This window comes from Liolophura sinensis, chromosome 12 (genome assembly GCF_032854445.1).
Source record: "Liolophura sinensis isolate JHLJ2023 chromosome 12, CUHK_Ljap_v2, whole genome shotgun sequence".
NCBI classification, from domain to species: domain Eukaryota; kingdom Metazoa; phylum Mollusca; class Polyplacophora; order Chitonida; family Chitonidae; genus Liolophura; species Liolophura sinensis.
In genome coordinates, this window is record NC_088306.1 from 14,752,203 (window position 1) to 14,778,403 (window position 26,201).

Here is a 26,201-nt window from a genome sequence, read left to right on the forward strand (position 1 = left end):
TGAACTTTCTTGAATATCTTTAAAGCCCCCTCAAATACCATCTGTGATAGCTAAATATATTTCACAGTAGTATAGGCAAAACTAAGATAAGTTGCTCAAAGTACTTCCATTATTTCCCTCAAATTTTCGGTATACTGGTAAACAGTAAACACCTTGTAACCATAAAGGTTAAGGAATGTGAGAACAAGTATTTAGCATCAGATCCACAGCCATAACACTAAAGTATTTGTAAAGTTAAAGCAGTCTATCCTAAGGCTAAGACTCATAAGCTTCTCAATACCCTGATCCCACTTTCACAAACTTTTGGAAATGAATTTTTTGTAAATCACGTCGCCGTAATTTATGATACTGTAATTGAGGCAATCTAATTTGCATACAAAATACAGTAAGTTTGACAAACTTTTGTGAAAGTGGACACAAAAGGATTGTAAGCCTAAACTGATTGTAACTACCATAGCAACATGTATTTAGCATGTGTTCCAGTGGTAGTTACAATGTGAATTCTCTTTCGACTCTTAGAATAACACTTGAACAGTCTAGCTATAGTAATGCTGTTGAAGCAATGGACATTGAGTTATATCTCAGGGAGATTGTGGTCATCAACTCCAGAGATAGCACTATCCGTGACATGGACACAAAGCATGACGCTTGATGGTTCAGGGGCGATAACTCAGCTTCATTCAACTCCGGATTTGCCTTGTTCCCATAAGATCATCACTTGCCACTGGACGCCAACAGCAAATTCATCTGTAAATTAAAAATGAAAAACAAAGATATTAAAATGCTTATTCTAGTTTAATGACTGGTATTTTTTTTTCTTTAAATAAGCTGCATTTCTTTGTCTTTATTGTGTTAAAGGTATTTTGAAAAAAAAAATTTTTTCACTCCAACAACAAGGCGAGCTAAATATGCCGTGGAATTGAATATTTGGTGTTATAGAATGTAAGCTTTCTTTCTGAAAAACTGCTTTGCCTTCTCAATGGTTTGACCTTGCATGTGGGCAGCCACCTGTACAGTCCAATCAGATACTAGATGAATATTCTACACCCATTGTGGGTCATCGTGTAGGAACTGAGCTATGCCACACGATACGCAAAGTGGAATGGACTCCCTCTAATCCTGACGCAATCGTATGCTCATCATGGTACCATCACGGGCATATCTATCCTGCCATCCTGACGCGATCATACGCCATCCTCCCATCATGGTACCATCACGGGCATATCTATCCTGCCATCCTGACGCAATCATACGCCATCCTCCCATCATGGTACCATCACGGGCATATCTATCCTGTCATCCTGACGCCATCATACGCCATCCTCCCATCATGGTACCATCACGGGCATATCTATCCTGCCATCCTGATCAGAATTTGCCAGTGTTCATGGTGTGTTTGTTACGAACTCATTTACGGCAAATCCGTCGTGTCTTCACGTTACTGACCAGAAATATTTTTTCCTGCTCGACAATTTCCCATAAAATTCGAGCCTACCGCACCGGTATTTGAAGTCTGTTATGTTGAATTTGTAAAATCGTGCACACAGAATGTGGTAAAATGATGTTTGGATCATCCCCCCATGATGATACATGATCCTGATCGGGTTGTATGTCCATCAAACACATACACTACAACAAGAGCCGACCACGGTGGGCCCACCACAGGCCCACCATGGAGTCATGTTGGAGGTACTGTATTTCACATGTGCAAATCTCTACATTACAATTACTAATGTTCATCAATAACATGCCGCAGGTCAGTGGTTTACTGACCGTCATAAGCTAAATCGATATTTCAGGTTGGACCTTGAAACTCCAAATAAAAGACCTGCTTTTACAGTAGCTGCCAATATTGCCGTTGAGCCGGACTCTATGCGAGTCATATATTCAATCTTCATCTGTGAGCATCCATCATACAATTGCACCTTTTAGCTGCACTGATTTGCACGATCCCGCACATGTCTCGTCTAAACATGCGTGAACTCGCAAGGTTCTTAAAATGCTGAATCAGCTTATCTTACATGTGTCTCTGAAAACACCTTGAAGAAATTATTCTAAACAACAATCAAATGAAACTGAATCAAATCAAATCTCAAAATTTCTCACTGGTGAATGTATGGCATACCTGTTCTGGAGTTGGACAGCCCACTATCTGCCTGTCTTCCTCAGAGTAGTTCTCTTGCAACAGCTGACCCATCTGCTGAAACGTCTGCAGGAGATGGCCCTGGCAAGGGAGAACACTCTTGTTTTACACCATCCTGAACATGCACAGTACTACTACATGTAGCTTTTCATTGTAAATACATTTGAACTGTCAATTTTCAACCTTTTTGCATGCAAGATGTTTATTCAACTACATTCTGAAGGCATTATTCTGTGCTGACTGATAAATTTAAGGTTGAGGAATTAGGGTAATTATCAAAACAAAATATTATCCTCCTCTGTCCACATTACCATTCAAAATAAGTAATACGGTTGGTAAAATTTACAGTTTAAAATGATGAAAATTGTTGATCTAAGTCTACATCTATTCTTTACAGCTCAAAGACAGTTCAAAAATGCTCCCTCTTGCTTTACCCATATCAGGCTTACTTTGATTGGTTTAAAAAGAATGGATTCTGTGTCTCGATTGGCTAGATAAAGGGCCATGCTACGTTTTATCACTGGCACTTTTGTCTTGATGATTTTGTATGTTTCTGCAACCACATCTTGTACTTTCTCTGGTGCTGCAAAAGGTTGCCGTGACAGGGAGAGCTGCCGTGTCCCTTCCACTTTCTTAACTGTGACAATTACATCAGCCTGTAATCAAGAAAATAAAACCATCACACTGCAGATTTACATACTTTCTGCATTCGACCTATTTTTTTGTCACGGGTAAAGTTACTCAACCAAGGTTACGTTGAGTTTTTCCTGACTCAGGGAGTTCTGTTTCTGTCAGAAAGGTAGATCAAGGTTTATTCAGAAGATAGGGTGTCTTCGTGGGAAAATGTACGCCTAAGTTTAAGCACCAAAAGTAATATTTCATGACCTTTGCCTGCTCCAAATCTTTAGGGCTAATATTACTAAAGATGAAAAATCTACAAATGAAGTAGAATTTTGTCCACACAAGCGAATACAAAAATTCAGTATAATTGTTATTAGTTTAACCCAACAGTTTCAATGAGAATAGGCCATCACTAGAATAGGCCATCATGAGAATAGGCCATCATGAGAATAGGCCATCACGAGAATAGGCCATCATGAGAATAGGCCATCATGAGAATAGGCCATCACAAGAATAGGCCACCAGGACATTCCACAATGACATACTTGGTGTAATTCAAAATCTGTCCCTAATGCCCTTTCTGTGATTTAAAGCAAAACAGAATAGTTTTTGACTTTAGAAATTCTAAAGAGAAAAATCCGCCTTTAGACGGAATATTCAAAATCAAAAAAGGGCAGATCCATCCCTGAAAGTCCTATTTCTCATACCATTTTTGTTAAAATGCTCAGTTATAGCCCCAAATTGGATTTAAATGATGAATACTTTAATTACAAGTTTTTGAATAGTGAGCTGTGTATAATCTCCTTACCCTTGTGAGAAAGTTTTTCATTGGTCCCAAGCACTGGTCTGATACATCGTGGATAAATTCCTCGCATGTCTTTTTCAGCTGATTATCCACATCTTTTTTCGAATCCACAAAGTTTTCAGTGACCTGTGGAGTGCCCTGAAAAGGAGGTAAAAGCTTAGTTAGGAATTACATATGAAAACAATCAGATAAAAAAAAAGTTTCCAACTATGACATCTTTCAATCTCGAAATTTATTTACTTCATTCGTGTTTAACATCATAATCAAGAATTTCTCGCTTATATGATGACTTATGGATGGAGGAAACTGCAAGTACTTGAGGAGACTGCTAGTACTGGAGAAAACTGCTAGTACTGGAGGAAACCGTTAGTACTTGAGGAAACCACTAGTACTCGAGGAAACCGCTAGTACACCACTACCCGGTACTGGGAACCATTGCACACTAATGAAATCATAAAATAAATCAAAGATAACTCTACATTTAAAACATTTGTGCTGTTTTGTTTTTTGGTACAAACCTCCAGAATGAGTTGTAGTAAGGCATTCGTACTGTTGAGGGCAAAAAGTTGAGATTTCTTCTGAAACAAGCCATAGGCTGCATCTGTAACATAAACATGCAGACAATTTCACATCATGAGACAAATTAAGGATCAGTTAACATAATGACTAACGTAACACAAAACACACAAGGAAAAATTTATGCGTGAAAAAAACTACTTTGGGCATGTCAAGTCTTGAATTATATTACCATAATGTTTTACCATCATGAATTTTCATAGGATATTCTTTTGTTCAAATGTTTCAAACTCTTCAATAGGTAAACAAGACTATAACACAATACATGCTGTTTCTCAAAAGTGGATGGCAAAAGTACAAAATGCAAAGCAAATACAGCATTAATTTAGGCACACCAGTATTTAAGTGGTTGTGAACTGGAAGAGAGGATAGGTTTGGCTTAAAAAAAAAACGCTCAGAGAATCAGTTTTGAAATTCTTGAAGAAAAGAAAATGTCTAAATAATTCATATTTTGTATATACAAACTGATGTTTTTCTATTCAGTGCTTTAACAACATGACTTTTTGTGAATATTATGATCAAAACTAGAAGACAAACAGTACTCTCAGTAGACACCATTCAAATCTGCTATCACAGTTACACCTGAAGTACCATATTTACTAGTACCTCCAGTTGACAAACTGCACTATGGACATTTACACATAAACCAAAGCAAAAAGCCTTGCCTACAACTGCACACCCATTAACAAAACATGCTTGACATGCTTGCTTAAGTACAGTCAGTTCGCACAACAGAATCTTTACATGTAACACCATAACAAGAAAAGATAAGTGCTTTGTTCGTGTAAAACTAGATTAGAACTATGATAAATGAAAATGCTATTGATGTCAAAAAGTGGAAAAGAGTTCGTAAGGTGAATCAGAAGAAATACATCCAAGAAAAAATGCCAGTACTTGATCAATGTTAAATTCTTTAAAGTGTACACTATATATGAAGTTGAGTATAATTTGTAAGGTACATGTACTGATATTTTCAATCAAGAATGCACAAGTAAAAATTGTACTTTCGAAAATGCAACATTACGTTTATTATTTTAGTATTTATTTATTTATCTGGTTAGCGTTCAATGCCATTCACACGAATCTGTCAATTATACAAATGGCAATCAGGTTTATGAGCGGTGGAACTGTTTTATTCACAGGCCCACTGATACTGACTTGAGACTTTTGTACAACACCAGTTAATACACAGAACTACAGCGTTAGTTAATGACTAGTTTGATGCAACACTACATGCACATTCCCTTGCTGGTAAAATATCCAGGCACTGAACATGTGTTATGTGAAGCGCATGCAGCATTACAACCATGACAACCATGACTATCATGACTACCACGAGAACCATGACTACCATGACAACCACGATTACCATGACTACCACAACAACCATGACAACCATGACTGCCATGAGAACCATGAGTACCATGACAACCATGAGAACCTTGACTTCCATGACAACCACAATTACCATGACTACCACCACAACCATGAGTATCATGACAACCATGAGTACCATGACTACCATGACTACCATGACAACCATGACTACCATGACAAACATGACAACAATGATTACCATGACAACCATGACAACCATGACTACCTTGCCAACCAAGACTACCATGGCAACCATGACAACCATGGCAAGCATGCCAACCACGACTACCATGACAACCGGTCTCATGACTGTTACGTTGTTACAGTAGTTACCAGTATGTAATCATTCATGGTCTTTGTAACAGAGTCACTAGAACATGATAACCACTTTCCACTGTCTGACAAAACATCTAACATAACGTAACAACAACAGCAACCACTGATTGTCCAGGATGACAAAGAAAGTGCTGAACAGAAAACTGTATTTACCCCACATGTGAGATAATGTAGCGTGTTCCCTCAATTCTGCACAAGGAAATAAAAACAGTTAGAAAGAAAACAGAGCTCTTTGAAGAGACGGCCACCAAAGAATATGGTGCATGTAGATATACTACCTTGGAAATTGTAAAAAAAAAATAAAGAAAAAAAATAAAAAAATTTAAAACTAAAGACATCCTGTTTCAAACATATGATGCGGATGGTTATAAATATCCTGCGCAAAACCAGTCAACTTTGTTAGCAAGCTACCATACAGCTAGCCTGTAGGAAACACACGAATACAAAACATCAGCTGAACACATGAAGTACAGATACCTCCGTGGCCTAGTAATTGTAAAAAAAAATTCTCACAAATAAATGCGACTGCTGTGAGTTCAAATCCAGCTTATGTTGGCTTCCTTTCCAGTTGTACATGAGAACATCTGCCAACAACGTGTAGGTGGCAGCCCTGTTCCATGGGCTCTGCCCAGTTTTCTTTTACCATAATGGCAGCCACCATATTATCAGTGAAATATTCTTAAGTACGACGTAAAACTCCAATCAAATAATTAATATAAATATTTAGCATAACTTGGATTGTAATACAAAAAGAGAGATGAATGTCATGAATTTGTAACCACCCTTAACATCTACCTTAACATTTCTGTTACTGAATGCTATTGCTCAAAGTATGACATATTGTATGCCTGTACTTTGTATTGGCAAGCTAAGCATTCTTGTTACTGGTGGGTTCCATTGAAAAATGTTCCTGTGATACAAAGTTGAACAGATGTTAGTGCAACTATATGTATTTACAACTTTTCACTGACACTTTCTTAAACTTTGATAAAAGGCACTGAAGAACATGAACCAAAGCATGCCTTAGTAATGTCATTCTGTTAGCAATAAACTTCACCCTAAGGTAAACCAAAAACAACATCAATTATTAACGAATATCATAAGTATTAGTTAAGTGTTGGAAGTAAGTCTGAATAAGGTGTGATACATACACTAAGTGCATGAAGCAACCAAGCTGTAAGCTACCAAGCACATATGCGCATGTACCTCATAATCTTGTCTCAAAAACAATAGTCTTAGTTTTATCAGAAAAACATCGTGACCACAATAAATTAGAAACTACAACCTGAATGACATCAAAATAAAAACATAACCAGATTTTTTTGAAACAACAACAACAAATGCTAAAGCACCCTCTAACAAGGGAGATAACTGTCCCAAGTATTAAAGCATCCTAACAGTGCATACCACTTTGCAAAGCTTCAAATAAATTATAAATTACAGTATAAGATATCTGTGTGAAGTCAATGGTTCAGATACTACAATTCTAATCCATGAGGTCCACCATGGTTTACAATTTAAAAAATTTGATATACAGTAGTACATGTACTTATATCCATGGAAAAAAAAACCACGAAAATCTTTTAAAGAAAAAATGAAAGTACATGTATTTCCACACAGAGTGTTCAATATTATTTAAAAAAAAAACAAAAAGCTAAACTGAGAAAAAGCATGTATATGTCATTGGTGGGATGTGTATCAGGAAAAACTCTTAAGAGTTGCTTAGAGTACAAAACTTCTGACATAAAACTGTACAAAACACCAAAACTTTTCATTCCACTTTTTGTGTATACTGTGATTCTACTATTTTCAAAATCCAATTAAAATAGCCCCTAAATCACTTTAAAAGTTTTCACATACTCATGTGAAAATATAGCAGATCTTGTGGATTGAAATTTTACAACGTGCACTTTGCAGATTTGTACTTTCATGATTGTCAAGGTATGTAATCTTAATGTACAAGCTTGATTAAAATATTACCAATGCCACATATACAAGAACCAAGGGAGTTCTGAACTCCTGATATCTGGAAGTCTAGGGGCAATTATTTCCCACGGTTCACGGGTAGATGAAGAAACCGCAACTATACACTTCCTAACATTACCTCTGAACTTGCTGAAGTCTAAAGAGGTTTCCCGAATGCTGAAATCTGCGTGGAAAGGTGCGATCTGTTCACGGAGAATCAACAGGTGTTTGATCAGGAACAGCTGGCCATCCAATGTGGTCTGCCGGGGAAGGAAAAGAGAAACACACAAACTGATTGACTGATTGATTGATTTATTCATTTGATTGATGTGCTCCTGAGATTGGGCATGACATTCATGTGAGGTGAAATCCTGTTTTAGAGCCACAATTACATGTTATCAAATACAAACTCGTGTTTACGTGTCTTTCCCACGATTTTGAAGACTGTATCACTTATACGTGTAGTACTGAAGCCTGATTCATAGCTGGTGAAAACTGGAGTTACCACAAAAAACTATCAAGCTTCACAAAATCTCCCCCCCTCCCCACTGCCCGACAGCTGTATTCAACACCTCATTGGCCAAGGGTCAGATTGTCACACAGACAGGTAGGACTTTAACCATCCAAGCCAGCACCAGATTGTCATACACAGAGGTAGCGCTTTAACCATCCAAGCCAGCACCACATTGTCACACAGAGGTAGTGCTTTAACCATCCAAGCCAGCACCAGGCTGTCACACAGAGGTAGTGCTTTAACCATCCAAGCCAGCACCAGATTGTCAAGCACACATAGCGCTTTAACCATCCAAGCCAGCGCCGGATTTTCACACAGAGGTAACACTTTAACCATCCAAGCCAGCGACAGATTGTCACACAGAGGTAGCCCTTTAACAATCCAAGCCAGCGCCAGATTATCACACAGAGGTAGCACTTTAACCATCCAAGCCAGCGACATATTGTCACACAGAGGTAGCACTTTAACCATCCTAGCCAGCGCCAGATTGTCACAGACAGGTAGTGCTTTAACCATCCAAGCCAGCGCCAGGTTGTCACACAGAGGTAGCACTTTAACCATCCAAGCCAGCACCAGATTGTCACACAGAGGTAGCGCTTTAACCATCCAAGCCAGCGACAGATTGTCACGCAGAGGTAGCACTTTAACCATCCAAGCCAGCGCCAGATTGTCACACAGAAGTAGCGCTTTAACCATCCAAGCCAGCGCCAGGTTGTCACACAGAGGTAGCGCTTTAACCATCCAAGCCAGCACCAGACTGTCACACAGAGTTAGCAATTTAACAATCCAAGCCAGCGCCAGATTGTCACACAGAGGTAGCGCTTTAACCATCCAAGCCAGCGACAGATTGTCACACAGAGGTAGTACTTTAACCATCCAAGCCAGCACCAGACTGTCACACACAGGTAGCGCTTTGACCGTCCAAGCCAGCACCAGATTGTCACACAGAGGTAGTGCTTTAACCACCCAAGCCAGCACCAGGTTGTCACACAGAGGTAGTGCTTTAACCATCCAAGCCAGCGTCAGATTATCACACAGAGGTAGATTGTCACACAGAAGTAGCGCTTTAACCATCCAAGCCAGTGAGGCCACAACTGGTTTTGAACACCATCACCAGGAGTATTTCACTTATAAAGACAGCAGTCAGGTTTACAGGTGCAGAAAAACTGAGAAGACAAACTGATTTGACACTGGAGCTGATGTGATGGTGCCATATGTACTAACCAAAATTTTATGACATTTAAAAAACAAACATTTTCTTGTGTGACAGTTCACAGTTTACACTCATGTTCTTTAGACAAAAGACGACAAGTGCCAGCCCTGTGCCAGCTGTTCTGATGCCCATTCTTTTCAGAGGTTTTTAGCCAAACGACAAGACAACAAAGACTGCATGGAAAGAAACATTCAGTGAAAAATTTACTCACTTTTCTGGCCGTGATTCCAGCTTTGGCAGTTTTCAGTGAATCAATACACATAGACAAAGTCTCTTGGGAAAGGCCCTGAAATGTTGTCTTCTGCAAATGAGGATTAGAAAACAAAACATTTATCACTTAAACTACGATCTTTGAACCCTATTGAACTTACGTCTTTCTGTGTCTATGAAACAAAAATGAAAGATACTGAAAAAATAAATAAAAAAAAAAACTTGATAAATTAAAGATCTTTACATTTACTCAGGCTGTGAGTGCATTTACGTGTCCTAACAACAAACACTAAAAATCCACATAAATGTTTGTTTAAATTTTTTTTACTTTAATGACATACCTTGACATACAGTCTCACATTTGCACAATAAAATTAAATGTGGCACTTTAGACCACACTTACTTAAATACCAAGCTTAACTCTTATAATACTAGATTCATACCACAAAAGAAACATAAACACAGAAAAAAGTCACATGTGCATTGTCTAATTTGTTTATAACAAAGAAAAAAAAAGAAAATAAACAATAATTCTCACACCTCTTTTTTTTTTTACACTTTCTGCTTTTCATTTTTCTTCAATGAACATAAGGGCCAATCAGTGTTCTGTTATATTATATGCTAACATCTCTTGTCTTTGTTTCGCATTTTTTCTTTCAAAGAACTAATCGCCATGAAGTTTATTTTTTCGAACATTTTCTTGCCACCTTTCAGCTGGACGTAGAAAGGTCTAATTTAAAGAAAAAGAGTTTGACACTTTTTTAGAACAACTGGCCAGAGGCCTGAACAATTCACTCACATCAATACACCTATACAGCTTGGACAAACAAACCAAAGTCCTTCTCACAGTCGGGTACCACATCCCATGCAGGTCGGCCGGAGACATTGGCATGTTGCTATGGCTACCAGCAAACGGCCCCACTCCATTTTCCACTGTTTTGGTTCCGTTCTCCTGCGCAGGAGGATCAGTCGCACCCTCTGTGATCTGGGCCACCTCAAGACTGGCAGCTGAGCCTGCAGAGGCATTCCTAGAGTGACTTCCCTTGTTGGGCTTACTCAAGCTTTCGGCTATTTTCTGTAGAGGGTAATAAGATTAGAATTCATCTACTGTATTTTACCTAAAGTATGGTATTTCTTCAGTGACACATTTTGTGTAATTCAGAGAAAAATCATCCATCACCAGATATCAATACTCACCTGAGTCACAGCTGTATTCAAGCTCATTGCTTAACTGATAGACAAGAACATTACTTTAGCTGAGCTAAAAGAGCATCAAACTTTGATTTAAAAAAAATACAAAGAGTCACCTTATTAAAGTGGCTGGGTCTGACAGTTTGGCTTAGTCCGCTTTTCTTCAGTGTTTTCATAATATTTTAAAACAAAAAAGACAAATTTACTCTATTGTAGTAGAATGCCAAGCCTGAGAAATCTCCTCACAAAACTGTATTGTTTCTCTATTTCCTAAAACCTCAGAAGTCTAAATTCAACTTAATATAGTACATTAGATTTCTCATAACACAGATTAAATCTACAACAAAAACTTGTTATGCATATAAAAGTATTTGCTTCAGGGGCCTTACGCCCCATGCACTCTACCTCCATCATCTCTAGTTTCTCTGGGTAGGCCAGGTCCCCTGTGGCGGGGGCGTAGTTTAGGATGTCACTCCTGATGTAGATGTATGTCCTGTACACCAGCCTCTCCTGTACGTCCATCAGCATCTGCAGACACACCGACTCAAATGCGCGCAGCTGATCACCTGTGAGGAGGGGGGAGGGGGAGGAAACAACAAAATGTCCACATGAAATTTTAATACATAATTATCATATATTTATATTTACCATGCCAGTTTTGAACTCCTATTTTTGAGGTGTGTAAACACTGTATATAAATTGTTACCAAAAAAAATCAAAGTTTCTCATTAAAACTTGTAAACAAATGTGCACTATAAACAGAGAAATACTGAATACCAAAAAGTGAAATAAACACTTGTTATGGATTTATTCTCATGATCATCATCACAGTCATGGTTAATTATCATCTTCAAAAAAACAAGTCTTTCATCTTTGTTATTGTTTCATCATCCTCATTATCATTATTATATACAGACGTTTAAAGACGTGATTAAATACTGTCCCTGACTTTGTCAATTTTGTTTACTCACTATTGTTCTTGACATGCTCCTCTATCATCTCCACCTACATAACAAAGCACAGTACAAATGTTTCAGAACACAAAGATAAAATACTCACGACAAAATACACATTATACCAGTACAAATTATATGTGTTCAAAAATCTGAATTTCCCACAATTCCCCTTGACAACGAAATGATGCAAAGCGGTTAACGGGTTCCTGTGTGGTTAAAACTTCTTGTCATCATCTCTGCAGATTATAGGTTTTGAGAGCTGGCGGTGCATGTTTAACCGCATTTCTGCTTAATGGAGATCTCCAACGACTTTACTTTCACACTAAATGATCCCTAGACACAATATTTATGCTATTTTAGTCTGTAAACTGCATTTGAAAAACTATTATGTTCACTAGCTCGATTTCGAAAAATCCATTGACGTTGGACCCTCTGCCTATCCTGTCGACTGCTGAGCCCTGCCCAGGTGAGGTCATGTCATGAATACCTGCTACGATATATCGGGTGGGCATACAAAAAATGGGCCGTACTTTATTGCTGCATTGCTCCACTATCCTTTGTTCAAACCCTTTCAAACTTTAGACATTCAAATGGCATGATGTTGGTAACATACTGACCAATTATTAAGGTCTTAGCTTGAGTAGTCTGTACACAGGGTTAAGATGAAAACATAGCCTCAAAAACGCACATTCAGGTGACACAAATTGCATCACCTGTCAGGTGTCATGAGTAGAGCGCATGCTGCACCTGTGTGACACTCGTCAATCACGTGTCTGGAAAAATTGTCTGGCTCTAGTGTCAGAGAAACCATTCTGCCAGACAGGCACAAGTTTTGCTGATTCAAGATGGTTTTCTTTGCGGTGGACAAGGAATTGATCACCTTTTCAAGTAAAACAAGGTAGAACATCATTTTGAAATGTCCGGAACATGCGTTTTTGACTCATGTTTTTCAACTTTTGATTTTGGTCTCATGAACAGAAATCTTAAAGGATGAAATTGAAATCTGGTCTGTATACTTAGGACATAATGGCCTTTGAGTGTGTAAATTTTTAAAAGCTGTTGTAAAAGAGTTTCGGAGATACTGAATGTCACAGTACAGCCCATTTTTTTTATGCCCACCCGATATACAGTGATCTACTTTATAGAATTAAAAATTATTATAAAATTATATTATTATTAATTATAAAAGCAAAATTAAATGATACCGATCGAGATTGTTGGAATTCCTTCATTAAATTGTACAAAAACACATTGTATTAAAGCCGCTGTTGTGGGCTTGGGAGGATAACATGGAAACGAGTTTTCTGTTGTTTCAAATTTTGCCTGGTGTGACATCATGTAAGAAAAATTTTGCAAGAGCTCTTGGAACCCATCACTGACATTTGGCTACCAACGATGTCATACTCTAAAATACGAATGATGTCAGTCAACCATAACTGTCGTCCTCAACGTCATACAGAGTATTTGCCTGATTCAGCGTCACATAAGAAATATGATCACATCACATCAGGAAAATTTTACAAAAGTTGCCAAGGATTTTGTTTTTGAGGACTCCTCACTTATAGGGGTTAAATACTGTCATTCACTGAAATTTTTATTGAATTATGGTGCTAGCTACATTCCATGGGTTTTTTATTTATTTATTTGATTGGTGTTTTATGTCGTACTCAAGAATTTTTCACTTATACAACGGCAGTCAGCATTATAGTGGAAGAAAACCGGGCAGAGCCCAGGGGAAACCCACGGCCATCCGCAGGTTCCTGGCAGATCTTCCCACTTACCCCTGGGTTATTAATATCAGCTTAATATTTCCACCTGGTCTCTCTTGGGACTCAAGTAGCACACTAAGGATCAAAAGTGCTGCAAAACATTTGTTCACTTCAGGCCTCCAGAGGAAAAATCCGGAGATCTCAGGCAGAGCCCAGTGGAAAACCACGACCATCTGGAGGTTGCCGACCAACCTTTCCACATAAAAACTGGACAGGAAGCCATATTGCCTTTTTGAATATTACAGGAGTTAGTCACCGTGACAACCCTACCTTTAGAATACTACAGAGCTCCGCCAATGTCTCCAGATGGTTGATATGTATAATAAGAGGCCTGAACACGTCGTATAAATTATTGCACAATTTTTCCAGCATCTCACTGTCAAGAAGACAAAACACAAATTATTTGCAAATTCATATAATCCAAGGCAAGTTCATGCCCAAAGAAAAAGTCTGATCAACTGAACTATGAATTTGAAGAGGAGGGTAACCTTATTTATTCATTTATTTGCTCGGTATTCCTTGGAATTGTTTATGCCTGGTAGAATGTAAAATTGTTTGAATATCATTTATAAATTGTCAAAATGTTTTTCAGCAACTCAATGGCAATGAAAAATGAATAAACTCCACGCACAAATAAACATCCTTCAAATCTGTGGAGAATCCATCAACCTAAATCTAATGCGGATCTTCCGAAGACCCTGAAAACGATTGAGTTTCAGTTCTTTTCTCTTCATCTCAGCATGAATGAAAAATTAAAGCGTTAACTTTCAGCTACTTACTCCAATTCTGGCGCAAATCTTGAAAAGAAGTTGAAAAATAGTTGATGTTCGTCTTCGCAGACATGGACCATAAACGCACAGCCGCTTCTCATCTGGATATACAACACAATGGATTGATGTCAGCACACAGTTTCAGCAGAAAAATCAAAACCGTTCATCAAAAGACATTATCTGTCTTTTTAAACATTGGAACGATGGAAGAATTGGAACAATGTCAACTTGACTGGAGCTATTTAAAAAATATGCTATTTTCCACACAAAGAAAAAAATTCTGTTACTAACCAGCGCACAGTGGTCCCGCGCGTGTTTAGATGCCAGATCAGCAATAGCATTAGCGACACTGGGTCCCAGCAAAGTCTGGCGTTGCGTAAAGTAACACTGGTGACAATCAGCTAGTAGCTGCTCATATCTGTGAAAAAAACAACAATAGAAAGTTAAAGTCAGCCATATTGTGGCCTAAATACAACACTTCAGTTTGGAGGACAAACTGACTTGGTAATAAGTTTGTAACAGAAGTTTCTTCAGAAGGTACATCATAGACAGTTAACGACTTATTTGCGGCAAAATGTCAGTACTCAGAATTTGACCTAAAAGTCCGAGCCACGGTTTATGACCCTTTTCTTAACTTTAAGGTCTAATACAGTTTTTAACATCTTGTAGCAAAAGCAACGCTCTAGCCACTAGGCCAAAATCTATAATCTGGTATTATATTATATTTATGTGATTTTTGTTTTGCACTATACTAAAGACTATTTCACTTATATGCTGACGACAGCCAGCATTATGGTTGGAGGAAACCAGGTGGTTCCCAGGAAAAAGCCCACGAGCCAATTCTGACAGACTTTTCCACCCACGGCCAAAAAGGAAGCCAGCATGAGCTGGACTTGAACTCACAGCAACCGCATTGGTGAGAGGATCCTAGGTCATTGTGTTGCAATTGGATAATTTATATGAGACACTAGAGCTGGCAAGTAGAACAAAAATCTTTGCACTGATGTTGCAAATGTAACAGTTTCCAACTCACTGAGGGGATTTATTTGTCCGTTGTTCAATCTGCTCCATCAGAGCTTTCACCCGAGGGGCGTTGGCTCGGAATTTTCCATAAAATAAGGTAAAGGCATTTTCAGCATTTCCACCACTTTCCTAAAAGTACAGTTCAAAAGGACAATATACATATGCATCATGGACTGTCTAAAGGAAATCAATCTCCAACGCCAGTAACAAGCATTGTTATTGTATCATCAAGATCCTTGTTGTTTGCTCCACCTGTAAAACCAAGGCCAGAAAAATGTCTAGAACCATTTTATCTCAGGAAAACGTTTGTGCTCCCATACTATGGTAAATGAACTAAAGTTTCGCACGTGAGTTACTGTCGTTTAGTTTCGTACAATCTGAGTTGGCGACAAGATGACAGAAGAGAGTGATTAGCTGCCCTCCTGTTTCATTACCCTGCATGGCACTTAGCAGCTCTGGGGTCAGATGGGGGTCAAGTCACTGATAGTGAGGTGTGCAGGTCTCCATGCAAGGTTTTAACCTTTCTGGACTTTTCTGTAAGGACTCTTTAAATATACCCATGAATGAAATCAAAGAAAGTATTAAGACAGGCGATGTCAATTACAAACCTTTAAATTCCAAACAGTATCTGGAAGTGTGACCACATGAAACAAGAAACATACATGCCCTATGTACACTGCAGACGAACCGATAATTTGGGGTAGGCCTATGTGGAACTCACCCCAAACTGTTATCTGGTGAACAGTTGTCTGCTGAGAGCTCTCATTATGCAAACTGTGTGAAAATGTATTTAGTTAAAAATGAATTTCATCAAAAATATAGATGTGATCAGTTTCCCTTGTCCATGTAATTCTAATTTAGTGTGTCAATCTACACGCACGTTTTGTTTCTTTACAGTTTGAACTGTTGTCCTATTGCAGAAGAGGTTGTTTTCCCGCATTTTAATATCCGGAACCTCCCTTAAACACAGAAAACAAACTCCACGCGAGGTTTCCGAAAACTACAATGATTTACTTTTACCCCTTTTCGGTTAGCACTGTGTGCGAATCTGGCATATTGGGAGACAGGATTTGTTTGAGTTGATATCACATTGGGAGTTCACAAAGACCGTCACTGGCTTTGTAAACAAACTGTTTTATGATTTACTGTATACAGTTTTGCCCAGACATGATTTATGTGTTGCCGGCGACAGATACAATTATTGCTTTGCCTTTCGCCAGCAAAAATCATGTGATTGATGGGTAGACACGTGGAAATTTCGAGTCCTGTGACAGTAAGTGGCTTGTATCTTTATGTAGATAAAATGACTAAAATTTCATCTGAAGGGAACTGATTACATATTAAGTAAATTAAGTATTCATATTTACGAAATATGGGCGGAAATTGACAAATTAAGCCAGAATGATTTATTTATTTGATTGGTGTTTTACGCTGTACTCGAGAATATTTCAATGCTGGCAGCCAGCATTATGGTGTGAGGAAACTGGGCACAGCTACGGGAAAACCCACGACCGTTTGCAGGTTCGCCAAAATGAAAAAGAAATGTTTAGCTGCAGCGATGCAAACGCACATGTGTAAGCGTCGCTTTGATCGCAATTTGACATCTTCATCTCGTATGTTGGTATGCCTAGTCTGCAAGCATGGATTCGCAGTACGCTTAATTCTTCTACAGCTTTGTATATAGACAGCCCGGTAGTTTAAAAACAGATATTTGACATTCCACATGCTAAAAGGCACTGGGAAGACACCCTTAATCTTCACAGTTTCCACCCAAATTTCCATTTATCACAAAATAACGATAATCAAACAATCAACCTGTTGCATAGTGTATGTACTAAAATTATTATGATTAAAATTGAAGAAAACATGAACTGTTGGTGGTAGGAGCATAGACAAACTGCTCAGTGAAGCATGAGTTTGTTTATTACGTTCTTGAACTGTCAGTATAATCCCCTAACCATCCCTGATGTTCTCCTGTGTCACTCAGTAAGCAACAACCACAACCAACGCAATGAATCCTGGGATACGCTTTCCAAGTCCCAGGGCGACTGTAAGTGTCTTGTATCTATAGGTACAGATATAACCAATCTGTACGACTAAAATTTCATCTTAGAGAACTTGATTAAATATTAAGTAAATTAAGTATTCATGTTTATGAAATACAGGCAAAAGTTGACAGTCTTTCAAATTACCCCAGAATGAACAAGAAATGTGTAGCTGCAGCGATGCAAACTCACATGTGTAGGTGTCGCTTTGATTGCAATTTGACATTTTCATCTCGTCTGCTGCTAGGCCTAGTTTGCCAGTAATGGATTCGAGGTGTGCTAAATTCTGCTGCAGCTTTGTATACAGAGAGCCCTGCAGTTTAAAAACGGATATTTGACATGACACTCCAGATGCGTACTGGGTAGTCACGCTGAATCTTCAAAGTTTTCTTCCAAATTCCCATTTATCGCAAAATAATGATAATAAAACAATCAGCCTGTTGCATGTTCTAAAATTATTATGATTAAAACTGAGGAAAACATGAACTGTTGGTGGCAGGAGCATAGACAAACTGCTCAGTGAAGCATGAGCTTGTTTATTACATTCTTGAACTGTCAGTATAATCCCCTGTCCATCCCTGATGTTCTCCCCTGGCGCTTAGTGAGCAACAACCACAACCATCGCAATGAATCCTGGGATACGCTCTCCGAGTCCCACGGCGACACTTTAGGTAATTTACCATGGTCAAGCTTTGTGAAGTTTTAGTCTTCTTACAAATTTCTTTCATTCACAAACCCAAAGCTTTCAGAAACATCATTTTTGGGCTGCACGTTATAATACTTCTGTATGCACGGTCACAATGTCATCTTTAATGTTTGAAATCAAAACCTTCAACCTTTTTCAAGATGCCTGACCCACACTGAAATAAGAGAAAATTTGGGGGGTATGCTATTTAATGCTAATCAAATACAAAAATAATTCTTTCTTAAGAATTATTCTGACTGATAAGCATCTATTAACTATTTTGCATTTCTGGGTCCAGAGATCCACCACCCAATATGAACACAAAAGCAAAAATCATTCAGACTTCTTGTCCCAGCAATCTGGATAGAGCTGCACCCAGATAATGCCAGCCATAGTCAATGCAAAATTTTTAACGTTGTGTTGAAAAAAATGGAAGCGGTGAACGTATGAACCTTGAGTTGTGGCGACATTACGGTGACAGCCCTTTCGTGAGTGAGTACAATAATCTGGTTATTAAATTCTTCTTGGGATTGTGTCAAATTATCAAGCATGTTCACACTGTAATTTCTACACCTTTTCACATGTCTGATTTATTTGATTGGTGTTTTACGCCATACTATACAATGGTGGCTAGGAAACCGGACAGAGCCAGGGTAAAACCCGCAACTATCCAGTTTGTTGGCAGACCTTCTTCACATGTTTACAAGGTGATTATTCAAGCATATTCTGAAGGCATTAGCCTATACAGACTGATAAAATTACACTTTCTGTGAAGCCCAACATAGTTCTATTTCCAAATTCAACTTACAAATACGCATAAATTGCACTGAAAGTTGCGCTTTCATGTGCAAAAAGGTTAAGGAATTAAGTACTGAAGTTAAAACATTTCAAAACAGGGACACATGCACTTACCTTCTTGGGAGTAACCTGCTGCGTGGCATTTTGTAAAATTGTGACGACATGGATTTTAATGAGATTAAGAGCTTTGGACAAACACTGCTTGAATCTGGCTAAATACACACTGGATTCTTTGAAACGGGGCTGGAAAGAAAAAAGAAGACTAATTGTAATGTCTACAGAAAGAATTTATTGTTTTCAAAGTTGAAATTTGATGTGCGATTCTTAAAGGAGAAGAAAACTTAAATATCAAACAAATACCATTGAAAAGAGTATGCATTTTCTTGCAGGTACATGCCATAAAAAATTCTCAAGTACCTCAAGTTGATAATTTATAAATAAAGTCATTGCCAAAATCCGCTGTGGGCGAATCCATTTTGCCTAAGAACTAGTGATGAAGTCTTCTGTGTTAGGAGGGGAATTGCCGTCAGAAATCACCGAAGTGCAGCTTGTACATTTCCGGTCGAATTCTTCTTCCCAGAAGGTAGCGAACAGTACAGTTCGTTTTTCGCTTGGCAATCGGGACACCGGAATGCTGGACGTAGGTTCCGAGTTCACACGAACAAGCCAGCAGTTTTAACCACTCTCACTGGCTGAGAAGCAACACACCCCCAGCATAAACTACAGGGTGTTAAAGATGGAGGACGCGATGGACTCAGCGATTTATGCCAGCTTTGCTGTTTTCAGGCTTTACATGTATGGCGAGGGAAAATCACAAAACTATGCAGCAGGCATCACCAGATAGACAAAAATGTGCTCTTTTCAGCCTATAGTGTCATAATTTTAAGTTTTCTTCTCCTTTAAAGGCCATGCAACAGGCCATGTTAGAGAAGCTGGGAACACAATATGGCAGCTGTTGTAGTCTATGCCACAAGGGGTTGTGTGACATAGCAGGGGATATACAAGAGCGTTTCACATCATTTCCATGGCAACCAGTACTGTATGTATTACGTCACTATGGTAGTTATGTGAACTACATTCCCTTTGTGAAACAGGCCCCCTGATGTTTTCATGGTTATGTAAGGAACTCCCATCTGATTGGTTAAAACTTATCACATGGTTTCACTTTCAGTTTTCTCAATGTGTGCAATGTCACTTTCTTTGAAACTGGAGAACCTTGAGTCACACAACACCACAGAAATAGAACGGCACGTCTTATCAACAATAGGTTCAAAACTTTCCTGATAAATTTGGACTTGTTTTTTCTTAAAAGTGAATCAAATAAGATAAGATATATTTGCATTTATAAGCGAACAAACAGTGGAAATCTTTGTACAGTGTTATTTCCGTGACCGCCACACTGGTTCATTGATTCACATTTGGCATGGCTATAAACACCACGACTTCAGTACTTACATTTGATTGTAGATATAAAACACATTCATCTAAACGGGACAGCATGGGAACGAACGACTCATTGGTCACCGTCAACTGTGGTGAACCAAGTTTCTGGAGAAAAAAAAGACACAAAAATATTACAATATACACAAGGTTCACTAGCATAGTGAACTGTCCTCCAAGTGCATGTATATAAAAATATGTTTTATAGTGGATATATTTACTAATACCATTATTTACCATTATATTTTGTCTCTTCTAATTAGAGAAGTGATCAACCAAAATTGGTCTAATTTTCTTAAAGGTGTGCTCTGATCAAAAGAATTCTTCTTCAAGATTACTGTTTCATTGATATCTTATGCCATACTCAACTCAAGAATATGTAACATGGCTGTCAGATTTAAAGATGAAGCAAAGCACTGTACCATGCCATCCCACTAACTTCATCCAGAGCAGAACAAAGGCAAACTTAAAACATTACCTTGGAAATTCTTCTACTGCTCATTAAAATTTGTCCATTTATAAAGACAGTGTCTCATTTCTGTCATTTCTGTCATAGTCTCAAGTTTAATTTATTTTAAATTATCTATTTCATTGGTGTCTTATACCGTACTCCAGAATAGTTCACTTACAAGACGGCAGCCAGCATTACGGTGGGAGGAAACCAGGCAGAGTTCGGGGGGGAAACCCCTGATCACCCCACAGGTTGCTGGCAGACCTTCCCAGATACAGCCGGGAAGGAAGCCAGCATGAGCTGGACTTGAACAGAAATTCAAATTTTAGCATAGCATATCCTGACATAGTTTTTAAACTTGACTTACACTTGATATCCTCTCCAACTCATTAAAATATGACAGTTTGTTACTGATGCTCTCGGCCACATCCATCAACTGAGTCTGAAAAATTATGAAACGTGTTAAATGAGTTTAATATTTTTCTTTACTTCATTTTTTTCATTTAGATGATTATTTTTCAATGCCATCTTACTTCTATAGTAAAAAAAAAATCTGAATCCCCGAAGTAAACCCTGAACCCTTGGCAAATTACTGAAATTACTGGCAGATCTGTTGGAAACACAGCTTATACACGCCATACTCAGTCTGGTGGAATAGAAGTGGTCTTCTACGATTGTACACATAAGTGTTATCAACCATTCCAATATTGTTGCCAAGGTATTTCCCTAATAGTGAGAGCAAGGGGGAATGTTCAGTCCCCCGTCCAAGGCAGGTTTTGAAATTTATTTATTTATTTATTTGATTTAAGTTCTTAACCGTACTCAAGAGTATTTCACTTATACAATGGTGGCCAGCATTATGGTGGGAGGAAACCGCCTGGTGGAAACCCACGGCCTTCCGCAGGTTGCTGACAAACCTTTCCAACATACGGCCAGAGAGGAAGACAGCCTGAGCTGGACTTGAACAGCAACCACATTGGTGAGAGACTCCTGGGTCATTAAGCTGCGCTAGCGTGCTAACCAACTCAGCCACGGAGGCCCCTAAAATTTATTTGCTTTAAACAAAAAGCCTTTAAGCAATAACCTACCGTAAAATTCACTTCTTTCACATCAGATAAATCAAAACCGTTTAATATACAAATTCTTAAACATTTACACATGATTTTCAAATAAACGAACAGAGATTCCGTATTTTCTTATGTGTGGGAGTTTTTCAATGTTACCTGATCTGCTAACAGGTGCTCGCAGGCCTCATGCAGCGCGCTGGTTTTCGTTGACACGAACACATAGTTTGCCTGTAGCTGTTTCAGATGTTCCAGGGCATCAGAGACCTCCTGCAACACTTCATTGCACTTGTCTCTGTATGCCTCCAGTTCCTCCGTATAGCCACTGCAATACACACAGACAGACAGACAAACAGAATTACCATTTACATGCGTGTAACAAGGATAACCCATTACTGCTGTCACATGCACAGTCACAATTCCCACATAGATGTACCTCAGTGCTCGACCTCATTTACCACGAGTGATCAGAGCACAATCTACCCATGCTCCAGGACTCGAAATTCTGCCCCATTCCCAATAGTATGTCAACTAATTTGCACCCACAATTGTCCAATTGGAGACTGATTTCGCGAAGCATACACTTTTCAGATGTGCACATTTCTCTTTGTAATGTTTGAACAGTAGGGGGAAGGTACAATGTGAAAAGTGAAGGTTTGTGTTTGATTTTGGTTAAATTAAGCATGCATTTACAAGGTTTTATTCAAGGTATGTGGCTTAGATTAAGTACCAGTTAAATGTACAGTTCACAGTGCTTGGAATATGTCTTACCAACAAAAGTCAAAAAGGTTAGAACTGTCATTCAATTTTAGTAAAAGGTAAAGAGAATGTTAGCTATTTTCATTCGACTGATTACATTTGATTTATTTATTTATTTGACTGGTGTTTTACGCCGTACTCAAGAATATTTCACTTATACGACGGTGGCCAGCATTATGGTGGGTGGAAACCAGGCAGAACCCTGGGGAAACCCACGACCATCCGCAGGTTGCTGGCAAATCTTCCCACGTACGACCGGAGAGGAAGCCCTCATGAGCTGGACTTGAACTCATAGCGACCGCATTGGTGAGAGGCTCCTGGGTCATTACGCTGCGCTAGCGCGCTCACCAACTGAGCCATGGAGGCCCCCGATTACATTTAATGACAAATCGCAAGACACAGATGTGACTTTACATAAGACAAACTTTGGATAAAAAAATCTCACCTATAAGAAGACTCTTCTTCTGTCTGAATCTGATCCTCTAGCTCAGCGAACCAGGAGAAAAACTGAAATCAAAGCATTACCCCGCTGTTACATCTGGAGGAGTGCCCTTCACACCACTTTTATTATCTTTTTCCAGCAGAAGGCCAGTCCATTAGAAATGTAGCCAGCTACTTGACAGAGATTTAAATGAAGTAAAATAGGAGCAAGTGACTACCTGTTCAGTTTTCTACTGAAGTAGCAGGTTGCAGATAGCTGGCAACCACCTTCTAATGAGCCCCCTGACTGTTTTTTTTGTTTTTTTTTGACACTTTTCATCTTGCTAATGGCACCATTGCGCTTTAGCATGTATTTAATCAAACTATCGTAAAATCAAATCCTTTTTTCTTGCTTTTTTTTTTATTTCTGTGCCAGGGCTTTCCCATCTCATCTTGCCCAAAGCTGTGTGAATCGTTGATAATCCTCAAGTCCTGATTCAGCTTAATAATTAATACATGAAATTTTACACTCTGCATCAGACATAATGATGCTGCCTAAAAGCTCTATGTAAACACCGCTTGCTGTATCTGGGTGAAACCCACCTGCTGAGCATTTTCTATTTTCGCTTTTTCCTCCTGTGGTCCGTAGCTGAAAAAACCTGCCACCCATTCTTTTCCAACAGGACTGGTGGGCGGAGTTAGCCGTGTGGGAAGGCAGGGAGTGTCATCGAGTGGCAACTGAAAGAAAATACAGAACTGTGAAAAAGTGTAACATTTTGTAGTGTTCGCATACCAGGAATTTGGCAATGTACAAGAAGAGTATACGGACGCTGCATTAGATTTCTACTTTGACCGTTTGCCAGACACGATTATTACCCTAAACGATCTATAATTTTGTCCATGACTAAGCTGCTCATTTTCCCAGATTCTGAGAGTTTTACTGATTTTAGAAAGGTGCTTTGAAAGGTGTTTGGAAGGTAGGATGATATCTAACTGGGAAAATGTAAATTTTAGCACCAGAAGTAATATCCCATCACATATATTTGCCTCCAAAAATGCTCTTTTGTGGTTGAATTTTTAGGTCATCTAAAATATGGTTTTGACCAGTGAGGTTGTATGTGTTTGAATCCAGCCCATGTTGTTTTGCCCCCCCCCCCACCCCCACCATAAACCTGACTGCAAATCTCAGCTAAACTCAAAACTAAGGTCTGTAAGAAGCATGACCCCATGTCTCCCTCACTGACATCAATCAATACTTCAGAAATCATGTGGAGACACTGACATCATCTAAAAATATGTCAAACATTTATTTGAGTACTCCAAGCCACAGAATAGCTCAACACGCATAGCCGGACTATGATGTTGATCTGAAAGCTCATTACAGAGTGAAGTAGAAGTATGAAGTGCCAGACGCTCAGAGTTCTGAGTAAGGCACAAAATGGAGATATCATGAAATCACCAATAAGATATGCCATACAAATCAGATAAAACCTGTTCAGGAGACCTCAAAGCCATTGGTGAATGTAATTCACCAGACTTTGGCACATGAGACATAGCTTTTAGCTCATGCTTTCGTTCTTCAGACTTCCTCATTGGAAGGCTCTGTACCCATGCAGGAATTTTCCTACAGATCTCATCTCGGCTGTGAACTAGATCTTATCTAATATTAAGAGTTCATAGCGGATTTCTTGGCTAGCCTGTGGTGTAAACTGTTCACATGCAGCCATATGTCTGGAGGATTAGCAGCTATATTGAGACTGCATTAGTTTCACAAAGCAATAAACATGGCTGTCATAAATGAAATATTCTTCAGTGGAGCAAATATCCCTTGGATGACTACGCTTCGCTCTTTTATATTTGTACTGCCATCAGATGGTCACTGATGACTCATTCACCACTAAAGGATGGATTATAAAAATTAGTGGTGAGTGGCTGTCATGCATGACTATGCGAGCGCCAGTACATACATAAAACAGTGAAGCGTAGTCAACCAGGGCAGGGGGCAAAAAAGTGACCATGGCTGTCTAGACGGACCAGGTGAGGAATATATTATTAAAGGTTAGCTCAAAAGCAAAATGGATTCCATTAATCTGTGTACCACCAAGAATTTTAGTGCAGTTATTTAACACAGATATTACATGCACATATTAGAACTGTTGACAGAACACCTCAACGATGAAAATTTCCGCATGTGTAGGAATGTTATGTTGTTGTTGTTGTGAATAGAAATGTCAAAATTCCATGTGCATAGATTACCTCAATTGGCAGCGGCTTTGATGCCACCTGAGTACTGAGATCGATGAACACATCTTTTTGGGCGTCCGTTAGTGGGGCTTTTGGTTGTGTTTTGGAATCCCAAGCGGCCAATCTTTCCCGTAAAACCCGAGGATTAACCGCCCCACTAGGCAGTCCCTGCAACGTGTCCGCCATCATCCATACCAACTATACAATCCCTCCAAAACCATAACTCAGAATGTTTTCGGTAAAGTATCGTGCAGATAATAAATATTTCAAAATTTTTGTTCTTTTAAAATCACAGCCAACCCTGCTATAGGTTGTTTGATTTTTTTATCAGTTAAAAAAGAGCAAATTATGTCTGAAAAAAGGTAATTATCTTTGTCCTTGTTCGGATTATCTGAGTAGTTATAAAACTCAAGTCCTAAAGATATTTTACCCATAGCGTCTTTTATTTCGTTTTGACGTGTGCTTGACAGCGCTTTGGGTGAAATAGGTAAACATTGAGATATTTATAAACATTACTTTTTCGATGCCTAAAGCCACACAAGTTTTGAATCTTTTAATTTATGTACGCAATTTAAGATTACCTTTGGTATGTTCAGGGTTGTCTACACCTGGAATCCATATGTTTTGTACCTTTTATAAGTTAATTATATCAGCCTTTTCCCGTGATTCTGTTGTGCATGTATTCTTGATTATGGCTTTAAAACTTTTAAATAAATAATACAATATTTGACAACATAAGCTTTTCACATTCTATTTGATTCAATAATTAATGTCATATTCAAAATGTTTCATAGTGAAATCGTGTTAAAATACAACACGAAATTAA

At 38.7% G+C, this 26,201-nt stretch overlaps 1 protein-coding gene across 1 annotated transcript; it reads right to left on the bottom strand.

Moving 5' to 3' along the window:
• Nucleotides 1-714: 714 nt before the first annotated feature.
• LOC135479729 (conserved oligomeric Golgi complex subunit 3-like) lies at nt 715-25,564 on the bottom strand. The gene is made up of 22 exons (XM_064759632.1): nt 25,388-25,564; nt 23,735-23,869; nt 23,157-23,218; nt 22,112-22,277; nt 21,256-21,330; nt 20,453-20,545; nt 19,112-19,240; nt 15,480-15,598; nt 14,738-14,864; nt 14,456-14,547; nt 13,947-14,052; nt 11,923-11,956; nt 11,357-11,517; nt 10,560-10,835; nt 9,762-9,851; nt 7,963-8,083; nt 6,012-6,047; nt 4,088-4,170; nt 3,573-3,707; nt 2,593-2,799; nt 2,126-2,224; nt 715-747 (listed from the first exon to the last, which is right to left on the bottom strand). Exons 1-22 carry the CDS (start codon nt 25,562-25,564, stop codon nt 715-717), a joined length of 2,556 nt encoding a protein of 851 aa, XP_064615702.1.
• Nucleotides 25,565-26,201: the final 637 nt, after the last annotated feature.